Below are 16,309 nucleotides of genomic sequence, written 5' to 3'. Positions count from 1 at the left end.
TCTGCTCATTATTATTTTTACTCCTAAAATATCACTACTATTTTGATCAATAAAAAAATATATCACAACTATGATAATATGTATAATTAACTATGTTTTAGTTGAATTTATGAACTGTTACAATTGACCCGTAAGTGGGGACAATTGTAACAAGTGCATGACTGTTATAAATTGTTAATAACTAGTATAATAACATGTAAAATAAGGTATTTATTTTTTTTTCCTTGTAGAGGATAGTCTACTTTACTCGTCTGTCGTACTTTCCTGATAACCACATGGATTTTTTGTTAGTTAAAAATAGTTAAGTAAAAAATGTTACAATTGACCCCACTCTCCCCTACTGATACACTAATAACCAGTATATTACTTATTTAATATTCCTCCATTCAAAATGTAATTAAAAATTTTGATTTCAAGATTTTCTTAATCAAATAATTTCACGAGATTCAACTATCTCGAAATCAAATAATTTCTAGGATTAATAATTTCTAGTCAAATAATTCCTTAATCAAATAATTTCTAATAAGGAATTCTAATAAGATTCCTTAATCAAATAATTTCTAGGATTTCAATTATCTCGAAATGAAAACACCATAAATATGCGTCCTTTAATTCTGTACAAAAGTAATTTTAGTGGATTATCGATCAATTCATGACTAGGTTTTGTTTGAATGCAATTAGCAAACAGGAGCTATGGAATTTTACGATTTATGCTAACATTATTTATTAAAAAAAAAGATTATAGATCAAAGAAAGAAATTTTTTGATTTCTCAAATCTGGCTTTAGAAAAATCCGTATTTGTATTGTAGAAAAATAGGGTATATAAAAATCAGGAATGTCAGGGCAAAAAACTGGAAATCAGGACAAAATATTTTTATCAGAAATATCAGGACAACTACGAACCCTGCTTTAACCATTGAATCATAGAGGCTATTTAATAATTTTGTATTAGCAGCATGTGAAAAATCAGACAAAACTCGCCCCCCTCCAGACAGAAAAAAAAATAATAATAAATAGAACTTTAAATTATTTTGACTAAAATATTACTTATTTAACTTTCATTAAATGTGTGTCGCTTAAAATGCTTGACTTGCCCAAATAAATTAATATAATTAAAAACACTTATCTCTTGAAAAATAACCACTTTTAGTATTTAGTTTTAGGAGAAATCAAAACACTTTATTTAGTATTTTCCTCAATAGGAGATGAATTGCCGTTTTTCAAGCATACGATTCTTTTCAAGGGGAAATTAAATTGAACAATTTGTCATTCTTATCAAAACATCTTATCTTAATCCCGAAATCAAAAAGTGAAGGTGAACGAGTTCAGCGATTTAGAAAGGAAAAGGATTGAAGAAAGAAAGAAAGAAAGAAAGAAAAAAACTGCAGTCTTGCGAGCCGCAACAGCTTATTCGTATGGTCCTAACAGCCATGCCTGGCTCTTTAAGAACAATGAAATGAAACAAGAGAGAAAAAAGAATAATCGTTTTCTCGGCTTCCCCTGTTAAATACAAACCAAACTATAATACGAGGGACAAACGCACCTCTTCTTGGGGCATTTGCTTGAAGATGGAAAATTACTCCTGGACTCTCTTCTAAATGACTTTAGTAATTGCAGTTGGATAATTGCAGCAAGGGGTGCCGCGAAATATGCTTGTCCTGCTGGTACCACAAGCAAAAGGGAGATAAGAGGTGTGGCCGTGTCAATTAGCCTCTGTTTGTGTTGAATTGAAACTGTCCTTTTCTCCAAAGGAAACGGATTTAATGATTGACGATTAGAGAGAAACACAGATGTCCTTTCTTTTGAAAGGCCAAGCCCTTCCCGTATTTGGATCTTTTCTTGAAATGATTTCGCCCGGTATGTAATTTCTTTCCGAATGTTTTTGTTTCTTTAGTTGGATCCAATTGAAGACCTACCCGCAGGTTCTGATTACGTCCTAAGCTATAATCATCGAATATGATATAAGAACCAAAAGAAAACGTTCGTTTTGTCACGAGAGGTAATTGGAGGTGGTTTGCTGAGCGATTGATTTTTGTTCTTTTTCGTTGATTTTTTTAGTTTGGGTAGGGTCTTGTGTGACGCTGGTAGTTTTGTACCCTAGTCGCCATTTGGGTATTTCATAAAGAACATTAAAATTCAGATTCGTGTAAATGTATGCAGCTTCCCTTCACGCTCATTGCAAGAACATTTTAAAACTTAAGAATAAATTCTACAGCTTTTAGAATCTGTTTAAATAACTGAATATATAATATAATATATTAAATAAACCATAAAAAATTCTTAGGACATAAATTATTTGATCAAATACATTTTTGGCAGACACACATTTTCACATAATTACTAGAAACTATACAATACTTCATAGATGGCAAACTACAGCCCGCGTACCAGTGTGGCGCGAACGTTTATGTTCCATTTAAGTTTATGTTATGATACATTAAAGAGTTTCAAAGATTTATTCATTACTAAGTTTGATGATTTAAAAATAAAAATAAAAACAACCCGGTTTGATGATTTGGAAGAAGAAAAAAAACGATTTTTTTACAGATCTCTTTTTTTTTCCTCCCTTAAAAGCAAATATTGAAAACTTCATTCTACTGCAAGTTATGTTGGGAACTTATAACAACATATAATTTTCCAAATGTACATGGGTTGGCTGTCAGATATTCCTATTGTTGTTGGAATTGATTAATTTGACAAATGTTTTCTATTATGTGCAAGATAAAATCACAATATCGTCCAAGATTGATAGATATGCAACATAATATTTTTAAGAAATACTAAAGTAGATTAATAGCAAAAAAACTACTAAAAATAATTTAGTATTAAATATTTCAAGTTATTTATATAATAGGGGGTCTCTATTTTAATCAATGGGTTTTCAACCACATTTTATAAAAATCATGTAGCAACTTGTAATAAATTGAATGTAATTATATATAAAATTAAAGTCAATTTTTAGGGAAGTTTCGCTTATATAGAAATTCAAAGAAAAATCTCCATTTGTAAATTTCGGACACTTTTCGATCGCGGTACATATCTACTCACAACGTTTTCAGTGCAATCCACTGAAACATAATGCCTATAACATATGCTAGAGGAATGTCTATAAATTGAGCAGAAAGCCATAGATTTAAAAAATTTCAATTTTTCATAAATGTCTTATATTACATCGCATCAACTACAATGTAGTCAACAAAAAAACTACATAATTTTTTAATCACTAAAATGGGATAAAAAACAAGTACTGTATTCCACTTTTAACAATAAGAATTTGGGTTTGAAACTATAAAGTAAAACGTAAAATAACTTTGAAACTAACTATGATAAAATTCACAAACAGTCGTAACATTTTTATTTTATTTTATAACTGTCGTTGAACAGCCGGCCCGATTTTGAGTTAACGACAACCAATGTTCAACCCCGTAGCCTTGTATGTTTGAATCCAATTCAGAAGACAAGAGAGGTCCAAGATCAAGTATTGGAAGAAATTTGCCTTCGTGGAGGACTTTTTTCTTTATTTGAAGAGAAAAAACACGAAAACCATCAACCACTGAGAATATTTTATGTCATCACTGTGGTCAGTGTGAACTGGAAGCAGAATTTGTATCAACCCGTTATCGTTTTGATTCACACCTGGTTCACCTCATTGGGAGCCAAACGCTTGATCCCCTAAGTCATCGCTGCTCACAGTGAAACATTTTATTTTATAACTGTCGTTGAACAGCCAACCCAATTTAGGGATTACGACTACCAACGTTCAACTCTGTCGCCTTGTAATTTTGAATCCAATCCAGAAGACAAGGGAACTCCTGGATCAAGTATTGGGGAAACTTACCTTCGTGGAGGATTTTTTAATGAAATTAACCCGCATTTGCGTTACATGGAAAGGAAAACCACGAACACGATTAGCCTGACTGCAAGGGAACTCTAACCCATGATCCATCTGCCACTGAGGATATTTTAAGTCAGCACACTGTGGTTGGTGCGAAATTCGAATCGACCAGTCATTGTTGGGATTCGAACCCGGTTCAACTCATTGGGAGGAATTGTATTCCCTGAGCCGCAATGGTAATGTTAAAAAGCAACAAATTTAAAAATACTTTTCTGAAAAAGAACAGTTTGCTTCAGACTTCTAGGGTTAAAAAAAATCTTACCTATAACAACAATAAGAGTTGTGAGAATATTGATTTCATTACAAAATTGACTGAACTGATATTTTCAAAATTTTCTGTTTTAATAGCATATGAAGAGATAAAGATTAAAATGATTTTTAGATATAAAAAAAAATAATCACTTTTAAATTGTAAGTACTAAAGCCTAGTAAATATTTAACATTTACAATTATTTCTTCTGTAAGTTATTTTTAAGATTCTATCAAATCCTAACGACTCCCAACACACCTTCAGTGCCCACTTTGGGAACTCCCGTTATAGAGTTGGGAACTCCTAAAGGTGAGGGGGATATCCTTCTAAGAGAAAATTTTAGTTTCAAGGTAGGAATGTGGTCAATCACTTATTGTTTTCTTTCCGCACCCCTTTATATCTGCAGAAAATAAATTTGGTGTATGCTTTTTCTAAACATTGTGTAAATTAAGTTCGAAATTCATTTAGTCTTGTGGTTGAAAATTTTTTTAATATTTTGAAATATGAATTTCGAAAGCTTTGGGTTTTTAATGTTTGTTTCAATTCTGCGTATTTCGTCATACGTACATCGGTAAATTTTTAGGTGAATCGAAAAGCTTTTAGAAACAATTATAAAATTCAAATTAGTTTATCCAATAATGCAACTAAAATAATTTTTTTTTTCAAGAATCGAAAAAAATTGAATAGTTAGGTTTACAAATTTCACACCATTTTAGACAATGAAATTTCAAATGACAAAATCGGTTGAGTAGTTTAATCTAAAGTTATAAAATTTCAAATAAGAAACTCCTCAAGAGCTATTAAACCAATATTAGTTTAAATTTTGTATTTCGTCATTTAAAATTACATGGTTCAAAATTAAGTAAAAATTTGTAGACCTAACTATTCAAAAAATATTCTACTACTCTTTTCTCAAATAAAAAATTCAATTATTAAAATATCACTTTTTACATGGAATTATCTTTAGATCAACGAATTATATAATTGTGTGCAAAAGTTATACGATTAGCTTAAAAGCTTCCCGAGACCTGACAAAATAAGCAAAGAGAAGAACTAATATTAAATGGCGTCAAAATTTCGACCGCTGTTCTGATTAATTTATTGGGATCATACTGCCCAGATTTCCCCCTCTCAATTCAAAGGAAGTACTTTTTTGTGCCTGATTCTGTGCATTAATACATAGAGCTAATTAATGTAAGCACTAATTAATTAGTTTGAGTATACCCCCTTTGAACTATAGAGATTGACAATTAGTTCCTGGAAATCCAATCATTAAAACAGGATATTAAGGTTTCTCACTTTTTTTTTACTCACTGTACATTAAATATTTTTTCTGCTACTTCAGGAAGCCGGCTTTGATTTTTAAAAAAAACCAGTCTTTATTGGCTATTTTATTATTCAAAATAACGTACATGTATTTTAATTTACTTTATTGATGACTATATTTGTTTACGCAAATTATGTATTAGTATCAGTACTAATACTACATAAAAAAAATACTTGTGTATATATATAGATATACATACATCGAAGTTTTGAGTTGTTGAATATACTATAATATACTAAAATGTAACAAAAACTTAGGAAAAAAAATAAGTTCAAAATTTCAAAAATATTTACATAAGCAATGTACGTATTTTGAAAATAAAACTTCATCCTAAGTAGTTATTCATAATTTAATAAAAGATTAACATTTTGTTGATAAGTTTTACAAATCTAACCATTTAAGAAAGTTTTTTTAAACGTATTGCATACTCTAAGTTTTAAATAAAAATTTAAAACCACATAATTATATTTAATTAAACTCAAAGGGTAGTTTTTTTTTTTAAATTTTTTTATCAGAAACTAACTATACTTGTACTAATATAAATTTTACTGTGCAGATTAACTTTACTATTCAGGATATCAAGATTTATCAACAGAAGTTGCTTCCCTTTTTAATATTTTCGAAGTTGAAATTAATTTTTACTTTTTCTTAAACGGCATTTATTTCATAAATAGATAAAATGTTATATAAGTAATAGCTACTTCAGATTTTTCTCAAAATCGGACGTTTTTGTCCCAAAATGTTTTAAACAAATTTCATTTATGTTCTTATTCATCCTAGCTGTGCTTCAATTTTAAGAATATTTTTAGAACTTCAGAATGTATTTTAAATTTGAAATAAATATTTATTAAATTGGGCATTTTTTAAACTTTTTTTTTATCTAAGTGCACGTCATTTGAAAACAATTCATATATTTTATTTAAAAAGTTGCTGCTCAGCATTGTTCTTAATATAAAATCATGGCAATGCATTTATCAACAATTTTATACTCCTCCATTACAGTTTCTGAAAAATATTTGCTCAAAAAGAAAGTTTGTTTTCATTGGTCTGGCTAAATCCGGCAACCCTGGTAAGACTATAGCTTTAGATTCTCAAAAATTTATGCATGTTAAGTTCTTAACAGAAAAATATTATAAAGTTTTCCTTGATTAAACCCAAACATGAAGTCTATACAAACATTGGATGCATAGATTCTTTTCTAAATAGAAATATGTTATAATTAGTGCCACTTAAAAACTTTTGTTGCATATTGTCTATATTATATCATAATTTAAAATTAGAACCATTACATAATCATTTTCAGATTTCTTGTTATACTTTATTTTATCCAAAAATATAATTTTTGGATAAAACAAAGCGTAAGATTTTTTTTCCTTTAAAAAAAGACAATTTTCTACAGTGACAGTTTATACATTGTGCTAAATTTAAAAGCTAATTTTAATACTTTTACAAAATATAAATAAGTTTTTTATACACTTTTAACGCTATCTTAAAAACATTTACTGAATGGATTTGAGTAATTTACTAAAACGTTTGATTACAATACTTCTGATTTCAGGTTAATTTAAATGTATTATATGTATGTTAAATGGATGGAAGTAAATAAACTAAATGATGCAGAAATCTAATTTATTCCAAGGTAAATCACAATTGCCAAACATTTGTATATTAACTATACAAACATCATTTGACACTGAATTCACAATTAGCAGGGAAAGATTCTAAGATGATTTCAAAAATTGTGAGTTAGAAAAATGTAACATTCATACACACAGAACTTTGTAAAAAATAGGAATATATTGAATGGATAAAAAAAAAATGAGGAAATGAATATTTCACAATCTTATAAAACATTCAGGAACGATAAGGTTTAAGGAATGGCAAAGAATGATTGTGTTCAATGAGTTTCAAAGAAAAATAAGTTCTTATGAGTAAAGATAAAAGAATTAACTTACAAACAGCACACATAAGATGCATACAAGGAACAATTTATAATTAAAGTTAATGGTGATTATATTAGCATTGTGCATCAGATCTTTCAAGAGAACCATATATTAATAACTTATAATTAAACATCAATAGAAATAGATAATAAAAATCTTTGGTCATCACAGCACTTTATAACACAACGATTAACAAACACAAATGTAACACCCACACACATGTGATGACTAGCAAAAACATGGTAAGTTTAATATCAGAAATGATGCAATATGTTTAACATTTGAATTTTAAAATAAATAAAAAACTACTTTAACACATTGAGTGCCACGTCAGTTGCTCTGGAACAAAAAGAGTAAAATATGATCTAAAACTAAAAGAATTACATTGCTTTAAGTTTACTGAAAACTTATATAATTTTCAATTATCACAAAATCAAATTTTCATTTATTTTAATATGTTAGCAGATTTAGCTGCATTGCTAAACCACAACAGTGTGTGTGGCCCGACGGGAACTTCATTAAAAATATGCGTCACTTTCAAAGTGCTAATGTACAGGATTTTAAATTGCTAGATTCTTCATTCAATTCCTACTACGTATTTTCAATCGTTAATAAAATACTTTTTATTCATCCACTTAAGTTCAAATACATTTTTTTCAAATATTAATTCATTAATTAAATTTAATTAATTAATTGAAGGAATTCGCTTTCTATTTTGCCACTTAATATTGTGATTCTGTCATATGCATATACATATTTATATTAATTGTAATTATTTAATAAAGAGTAACTGAAATAAAATTTTTCTTTGTTGACCAGAGTAGAAACTGACTTAATTTTTTTTATTTTTTATATTATTTGTTTTTAAAACATTTCCGAAAAAAGTATTAACATTAACGATCCTAAATCAATATTTAAGCAAGGTCACTTAAGAAATCACTAGCGAGTAAGGCAGGTGGAATGCAAAATTTCAAAAAAAGTTTGACTGCCTGGAGGTGTTTCTAATAATTATTCAGATACTTATGTCAATTTACGTTTTCTAATATCATTATTTAAAATTTTTGATGTGCATACTTTTTGCAGTAAACCCTGTATTCAAATAACTTGAAGCACTAGACACTGTGTGGTTGATGCAAACTTCACAAACTAATTAAGCAATATTGATGTTAAATTAAACTTAACAAATTAAGAATTACATGGTTTAATAGTGTATTTACAGATTTATCACAACAAAGGTGATCCCCAAACAAAATTAAATTAATTAGAAGAATTTCAAGTCTAACTACTAATTTTACGATTGTGCAGTTGAATAGACGCACAGTTTAATTCATATCTAATGTGTAAATATGCTAATCTTAGTGTTATATTTAAAAAAATTATGGTGGAACTGCCAAAAACTAATTTCTTATTTTAACTAAGTTCTTAATTTTACATCAGTTATCTGCATTTAAAAAAAAAATTTAAAATACATTGTTGTTGTTTTTTTTATATTTACATTAAAAAAAAATTTCAAAAATTTCCACCAGATTTCTAAAAGAAAAATATGAAACAATTTCACAAATTTGTTATAACATTACTTATACTTTTATTATTGTATTAAAAACACAGCATTAAACTAATCATAATTGATATTTCAAAGACTAGAAAACAAGGTATATCGCAATTAATATGCTAATTGATACAAATATTGTGAATTGTATTATTAAGTAATAATGTTGTAAATTAGCACCAAATATATATTGACCAATCAAATTACTTTGAACATTAATAAAGGTATAATACTTTTATGCCATAAAATTATATCTATATCACACATTGATCAACAAATGCAAAATTATTGAATACAATTTGCATACAAAAAAAGTAAAACACAGATGAGCAAATTTTTTGATAGAGTATATCTTGAACTTGACATTTTACTAAAAGGTTTATAATTAAGTATACTTAAGTAATCTCTGTCATAGATAAATATTTTTATAAAATGTTTATACTGTTAAATAAAAAAAAGGTACAAAATTCACAGTTTTTCTTACACAATAAATTAAAATATCACACTTGCCAAATAATTTTTTGCATAATAAATAATTTGTAAACACTAAAAAAGAAGAAGAAAAAAAGAAGGCATCACATATCTTACACAAATAAGATAAAATAAATCAGATAATGTGTAACCAAAATAAATCACATTGTACTTATACAGCAACGGATTTCAAATCAAGAAAAGACATATTTTGATTCACAAAGCACACTATGAATGTCTGATTTTGATATTTGAACAATCAAGATAAAATATTTGGCACAAACTAATATCTTAAAATATAAGTAGAAGTATTTTATTTATCATTTAAGTTAAAAAAGGATGGCACTCGATTACTAATTCATTATAAAAATTATCAGTAGAAGAGTATTGACATGTTTTTAATTATTTGATTATGTCATTTATAATAAAAATTAAAGTTAGTTACAAAGTTTTGGGTATTTATTTATTTAAAAGCAATAGCAAATGAATGAATACCATGTGTAATTTGTAACATATCGTTACTATTTAGCAAATTAACAACATTAGATTTAATACTATATAAGAGAAGTCTGTGCATTAAATTTTTAAATAAACTAAAACGAAAATATAACTATGCATTTAATTTTTGCAAAAGCCTTAGAACTATTCAATATAATGAAATAAACATAATTTTTTTAAACAAAATACTGTAAAAATTTTGATCTAAGCATATACAATTAATAATTGACAAAATCTTGTAATAAAAAAGATCGTTTAATTGTAATTATGCTTAATAATTTAAAATATATTTTACAGATTTTCACTTATCTTGCAAATTCGGAAAATTAGTAATAAAAAAAAGACACGGAAAAGGATGGAAGGGTAAAGATTAAATCCACTACCACAAAACACAATGATAGTTACATCCAAAAGAAAATAACTTTTAACATTTTTTCTTTACGCTTATGTAGAATACAGTTTTCCTTACGATGCAAATAAAAATAAAATAAAAATTATACTTTAAATTTTAATAAATATATGCGCTGGCCAGTACATGACAAGAATAATAAAGAATCCAATACTGTTTGAGTACATTTGGAACGTAATCCAAACTGTTGGCAATAACTGAAATTAATTTGTCTAGCATACAGTTTACTAACAAAAATATTTAAAAAAAATTGTAGACAAAGTAAAAACAAGTACTATAGATAAGTCAATGCTATAAAACAAACCCAAGGATATGAAATTTACTATATGTGAGAACTATAAAAACATTAAGTAGATACTGAAGATTTTTATAAAGCGCTAAACAGTTCTGTCAGGCCTTCTTGACTTCATAAAATACCCAACTAGAAAATGGTTAAGGAGTATGAACATACTGTAAACAAATATTAATTAATGAATTTAAAAATATAATTATTCAATGAAGTAATTATAATAAACTAGTAATAGTATGCAATATCAATTATTTTGTAAAAATTATGATTAATCAAATTAAAGAATTTAATATTTATAGTAACCAAGTCATAGTTTTGAATAATAAGCAATTTACAATGTTTATTATTATTGTTGTTATTATTGCTCAATTATTAATTTATGTTTTAGAGTTTCAATACTTAAGTGCAGAACAACATTTGACTTTCAGAAAGGTTTTAGATCTGTGAGTACAAAAATCTTTTGATTTTATCTACTTCTGTTTCCAAGTCGACAATAATATATTTCTGCACATTTTTCACTCCAAACCATTACAAATGTACAATTTATTCATACACAATTTTTGTAATAACACTTTGCTTAAATTGGACTAATTTTTTTTTAATGTCATTCGTAAAAATCTTATATGACATTACGTTATATTACATACAAGATTTGGAAAAAAGATGCAATACGAAAGCGATAATTTCATTAAACTTCAAACTAAAAAAAAGGGTTGGAACATTTTTAAATCGAAGTTGAAATTGAAACATGGTTATCAATAGGGGGAAAAAAGGGAATTAATGTAACTTTCAATAAAAAAAGTCAACTACATACCAAATTTTTTTATAGGTAAAGAAAATTTATCTTATAAAAATCATGTCAAAAGTTATGCAGATGTTAAGGTAACAGTACTTTCAGTACATTAAAAAAGTGGAATATTGTAACTAAATTTAGAAAAGCTTTGTCAATGGAAAATTCTAGGAATATTTAATTAAAGTAAAAAATGCTTTCTGCACACTTAATAAAAGATTTAAAAAAACTTTTCTACAACTGATATCAAACACTACTAATGATTTGACAAATATTTAACTGAAAGTTAGAAATTTGGAAGAAATCTGTAGCTAAGGCAACAGAATTAAAAAGTATCCCTAAAAATAAATTTAGTATTTAGAACTAAAATAGTCATGCCTCACTTGATATGGAATAAATAAGAACCCATTAATGAGGGACACAAAAGATGAAATTAAAAGTCTGTCAACTTTAATTAAACCTTTAACAAGTTATATAACCCTCAAAGAACATTGAATTTGATTGGACCACTAGAAATGGTGCATGATATGCTTAACAGATCAAATGCAAGATAACGAATTTTTACTTTTGTAATTCACTTTGGAAGAATATCGCTTGCAAGAAACAATAACTATTATTCTTTCATCAGTTTCTTTTTATGAGAACAGAAAGGTGTGTATTTGTTACAATTTTAATTAATTCTTAAATTGTTTAGTGATTATTCAATAAGTTTTGTTTTCCCCCTTCCACACAATTTAAGAAAGCAAGCAAAAAGAAGACTGTGCAAAGTTGTTTCAAGAGTTGGCAATTTTTATTTTCAATCACGCTGGGAGCCATAGGGACAATGGTTTTTTCTTAACTTGTAACAGAGTATAGCAGTATAAAAGTTTATGTATTATTAATTTGATAAATTTTAATTAATAGAATTTTTTTCAAAACCTACACATAAATATGTCATGTTTGTAAGTTTTGACAAAAATTTTATTAAACTCTCTTGATACAAAAGTTACTCCTCTAGTCCTTTGCTACTGGAAAAAATAATTCACTGAGACTTCAAATGCTTAGAAGGTACTAAAGTATGATTTTTATTGAGTTTGTTGTGTATTTCTTTAACACATAGTTAATCAATCTAACAACAAAATTATTAGAAGAAAACGGGAGGGAAAAAAAAGCTCATAATGGTGGTTCACTTTATTGACTCTGATCATGAAAGAAGTTTATCCTCTATACGATAGTAGCAAAGAAAGCAATACCGCTCATTTCTTCCATTTTTGGTTTTTCACTTATTACAGGCTACTTTGGAAAACTAGAAGTTAAACACTAAATCAATTAGATTTCGTAGACTAATGAAATTGTAGTAAATCATTTTGTTATTGGATAAGCCAAAGATAGTAAGCAACTTCTTTCTTGTAATGGCAGATTAATTTAAATTTACTACAATTCCGGACGTCTGTAAATGTGAAGAAAGGAACAGAAATTTGGTAAAACTACTTAATATAATTTAGCACTTGCATACTTTGTGTATACTAAGTTTATTTCTGAATACTTTTTTTTCTAGCTTTAAACATGGAAAAGAAAATTTAAAATTCTATTTACACTAAGTAGCTATCTCCCCAAAGGACCAATTTTCACAAAACCAAGAGATAAAATAATGTAAACCTAATAAAAATGTAGTCATACTAGATATTTTGCATAACCAAAAAGGATACTTTTCCATAAATGATGGAACAAATGCACAGTGGCTTTCAAATTTAACTTTCATTGGTAAACTTAAAAGCATATTTTCATAAGTTTTTAAAGGTTCTACACAACCTTCTCCCAAAGCCTAAAATAAAATTCAGTTCATTATTACATTTATCAGCCAAAAATATTTTGCAATAGAAACAAAGTTAACTAATTAAACTATTGCTTAATCGATACAAAATCTAAGTTAAAAATACAATAAAACCGCTTGTTTTGATCGGAAAACAGAGATATTCTAATTATTATGATGGAGGGTAAAATATAAATACTACTCTCAGAAAATGGTAAGTTTAAGTAAGTTAGTAAAAATTGATAGCATTCATACAGAACCAAAAATGTTTCAAAATAACTATGTTCTAAAATTAGTTTTTTAATAAAAATATTTTTTATTTTACTATTAATTCAAAAATAATGTAGACACTCTACCAAAAAAAAAAAAAAAAATCAAAACCAGCAATAATATTTTTCTAGATATTAATTTTTAAAATATTCATATAATACACAAATAAGAAGTAACAAATAAAAAGTATAAGACCTATATTTATTTTATAAAGAATAATGAAGTGCTTAAAATCTCTACAATCAGCCTACTGCGGGACTATTAAAAATGGATAAAATTTTAAACAATACATGCTTGAAGTAAAAAAAAATAGTATAATATTACATTTAGTGATAATGCAATCTTTAAGTTTTTTCCTGAATTATAAGTATTTCTATCAAAATGAATACAAAATATGTATATAAAAAAGTTTTGATTTTATCACATATGAAGATATTTTCTTTGATTTCAAATGTAGAAAATATTCACAGTATTGATAACTTACAATATAGAGTTGTAAGATATCAATACTGTGAATAACAAGTGATAACAAGCTTGTCTCTAAAAGTAAGAACACTTATTTAATATTTAAATACAAAAGACTAATTTTATGTCAACATAATGTAATTATGTAAATTTTTCGTATAACTCAAAATTTATGTCATTAACACTGACTTTTGTTTTCAATAGTATAGTAAATAGACTAGAAACGGAGATATGGGGACATGAAACAGATGTTTTGAACAAATGGCATGTCTTTTTAAAGTATGCAGCAAGATTTCTAAAAGCAGAAGATTTTACTTTTGTTACGAGGAAGGTAATTTGGCTGGTAGTGTGGTTGTCTGCTTATTTTATAAGCATAAAGGGTTTTAAATTATAAGAAGGAAATAAGTTGAAATGATATTCATTTTTCAATTTTCGTATTAATATCAGATGTGAATAAATATTTATTCCATTTTGTACCTTAAATATCAGTAATTTGATGGTGACTTGAAAAACTTGTTGTAATAGCATAGTAGGCTGTACTCATAATATTACAGTATTCTTTCACAATAGCTACTTTTAACTAATGAATTATAAGATTCATTAAAAGAATATGAAACATCTGTTTGTTGCTTGATAAATTTTGTTATGTGTGTAATTTTGTTCAAAGAAAATAATTACTTTGCTCAAACTTTCAAATTTATCTAAAGGAAAATAAATATTTAGGAGAAAAAAATAGATGAGAAGTGAGTTTTGAATGATAATTAGTCAGAGATAAGAGCGTAATGTAAAACCAAAAGTTAAAAACACATTTCAAACATATTTAGCTTTTTAAAAATAAAAATTTGAATTTATTTGCCTATAGGTAAAAAAATTTATAATGTAACTTTGTAAATACAATTTAAAATTATTCTGTAATAAAATATTCCTAATTTACCCATTTCATATAACACATTTCAATAGCAATTAGAATACTATATTCAAAGCTTCACTTTAATTTTTTTTTATAAGTGTATTAAAAAAATGCAGCAGAAAATAATTTGCAAAATTAAAAAAAAGAATTAAAAATAATTTTCTTACATGATTAAGATAACTTCCATCATCCTTTAATACTGCAAAAGATTTCAGTACAATCTTCTTCACAAAATCCCACAATTCTCCTGGAAAAATTTTATTCATAATTAGTGTCTATTATTAACAGCAATGCACAATAGCATTATCACCTATTTATATCAAAATACTAAAAAAAACCAAAAATATGGCAAATATTTGTGATATTTTAGCAAGAAATTTTTCTTTCACATTTACTTACATTTAAATTTTGAACATAAATTGTAGATAAGTACTAATATTACTATTCATTACAGAAAATAGTTTTTATCAGGCAAAATTCTCTATTTAGTACAAACTTTTATACAATTTGAATAAACTTTTATATGATTGAAATTTTAATCAGTGATAATTCTTAATATAAAAATATTTTGAAGGTGTAACTATACTCCAATATTTTAGGCAAAAACTTAAAAAACTCTATGAACCAATACTTCAGTGCAACATTACATTGGCTGATAAATAGAGTTCTGTTTGCTGTTCCTTAGATGCAATATTATTTTAACATGCAGTTAAATATTTGCAGCTAATCCTTCTTTCCAATATAGTGATAGAGTGCCGTAGGTTTTTATTTTTCAGAAAACAGTACAGGTGATCATGAAAAATTTTATATTAATATTTCAGATTACTTTAGATAGATATTATTTTGGCTGTCACAGCTCAAAAATATCTTTAAAAATATGACAAACTATTTTAATCATTGTTTTTCTATTTTAATATTTTATCAATGATAGAGAAAATGAGTCCAACTTATTTTCTACCTTGAGGTGATGTAGCAATAGGAATATCTGTTAAGTCATTGATTATCACATCAAATTTTCTTCCTTCTTCTTTGTACTGATCAAGAAGTTTTAGACAGTCATCGATAATAACCTATGAGTAAGACAGCAAAAAAGTTTACAGAAATTTCCATAAATAAAGGATTTATGGGTCATTCTCACGAAAACTGTCATTTTTCAGTTCATAAAATCCCGAAAAAGTAAAGTGAATAAAAAGCTCTGAAACTTTTTATATTAATAGAAATATGTAATGGCATTATAAAGAAAGTATATATCCTATAAAATATACTTAATATTTAAATTAATTAATTTTTTAAATAATTAATTTATAATTAATTAATTTATAATAAATTAATTTATTAATTTTTTAATTTATTTTTCAAATTAATTAATAAGTAAATTAATTATTTTCACTATTTAAAAAGTGAGGGAATGACACTAATAGTGAGGGAATGATATTTTATTTTAATACAT

The 16,309-nt window shown here is 26.4% G+C and overlaps 1 protein-coding gene and 1 long non-coding RNA gene across 4 annotated transcripts in view; one reads left to right on the top strand and one right to left on the bottom strand.

Moving 5' to 3' along the window:
- The window catches only part of LOC139426887 (uncharacterized), a 317,926-nt gene extending 303,357 nt beyond the window's left edge, over positions 1–14,569 (top strand). For 2 of the 3 annotated variants that reach the window (XR_011638032.1, XR_011638033.1), the window contains exons 4-5: positions 6,476–6,542; positions 11,021–12,266. This is a non-coding gene — a long non-coding RNA (uncharacterized lncRNA). Of the gene's footprint in view, positions 1–6,475; positions 6,543–11,020; positions 12,267–14,153 lie in introns of those variants that run through there. The other variant, XR_011638031.1, reaches the window with a different exon arrangement.
- Positions 7,086–16,309, bottom strand: part of LOC107447974 (spermine synthase) — a 24,642-nt gene continuing 15,418 nt past the window's right edge. The window contains exons 9-12 of the mRNA XM_016063029.4: positions 15,818–15,929; positions 15,027–15,106; positions 13,111–13,226; positions 7,086–10,764 (exon numbers count right to left, since the gene is read on the bottom strand). Of these exons, the coding sequence (XP_015918515.1) occupies positions 10,734–10,764; positions 13,111–13,226; positions 15,027–15,106; positions 15,818–15,929 (339 nt within the window). The 3' untranslated portion in view covers positions 7,086–10,733. The remainder of the gene's footprint in view (positions 10,765–13,110; positions 13,227–15,026; positions 15,107–15,817; positions 15,930–16,309) is intronic.

This window comes from Parasteatoda tepidariorum, chromosome 1 (assembly GCF_043381705.1).
Source record: "Parasteatoda tepidariorum isolate YZ-2023 chromosome 1, CAS_Ptep_4.0, whole genome shotgun sequence".
NCBI classification, from domain to species: domain Eukaryota; kingdom Metazoa; phylum Arthropoda; class Arachnida; order Araneae; family Theridiidae; genus Parasteatoda; species Parasteatoda tepidariorum.
The sequence above is the reverse complement of the archived record's forward strand: the minus strand, read 5'-3'. Positions and strand labels throughout refer to the sequence as shown.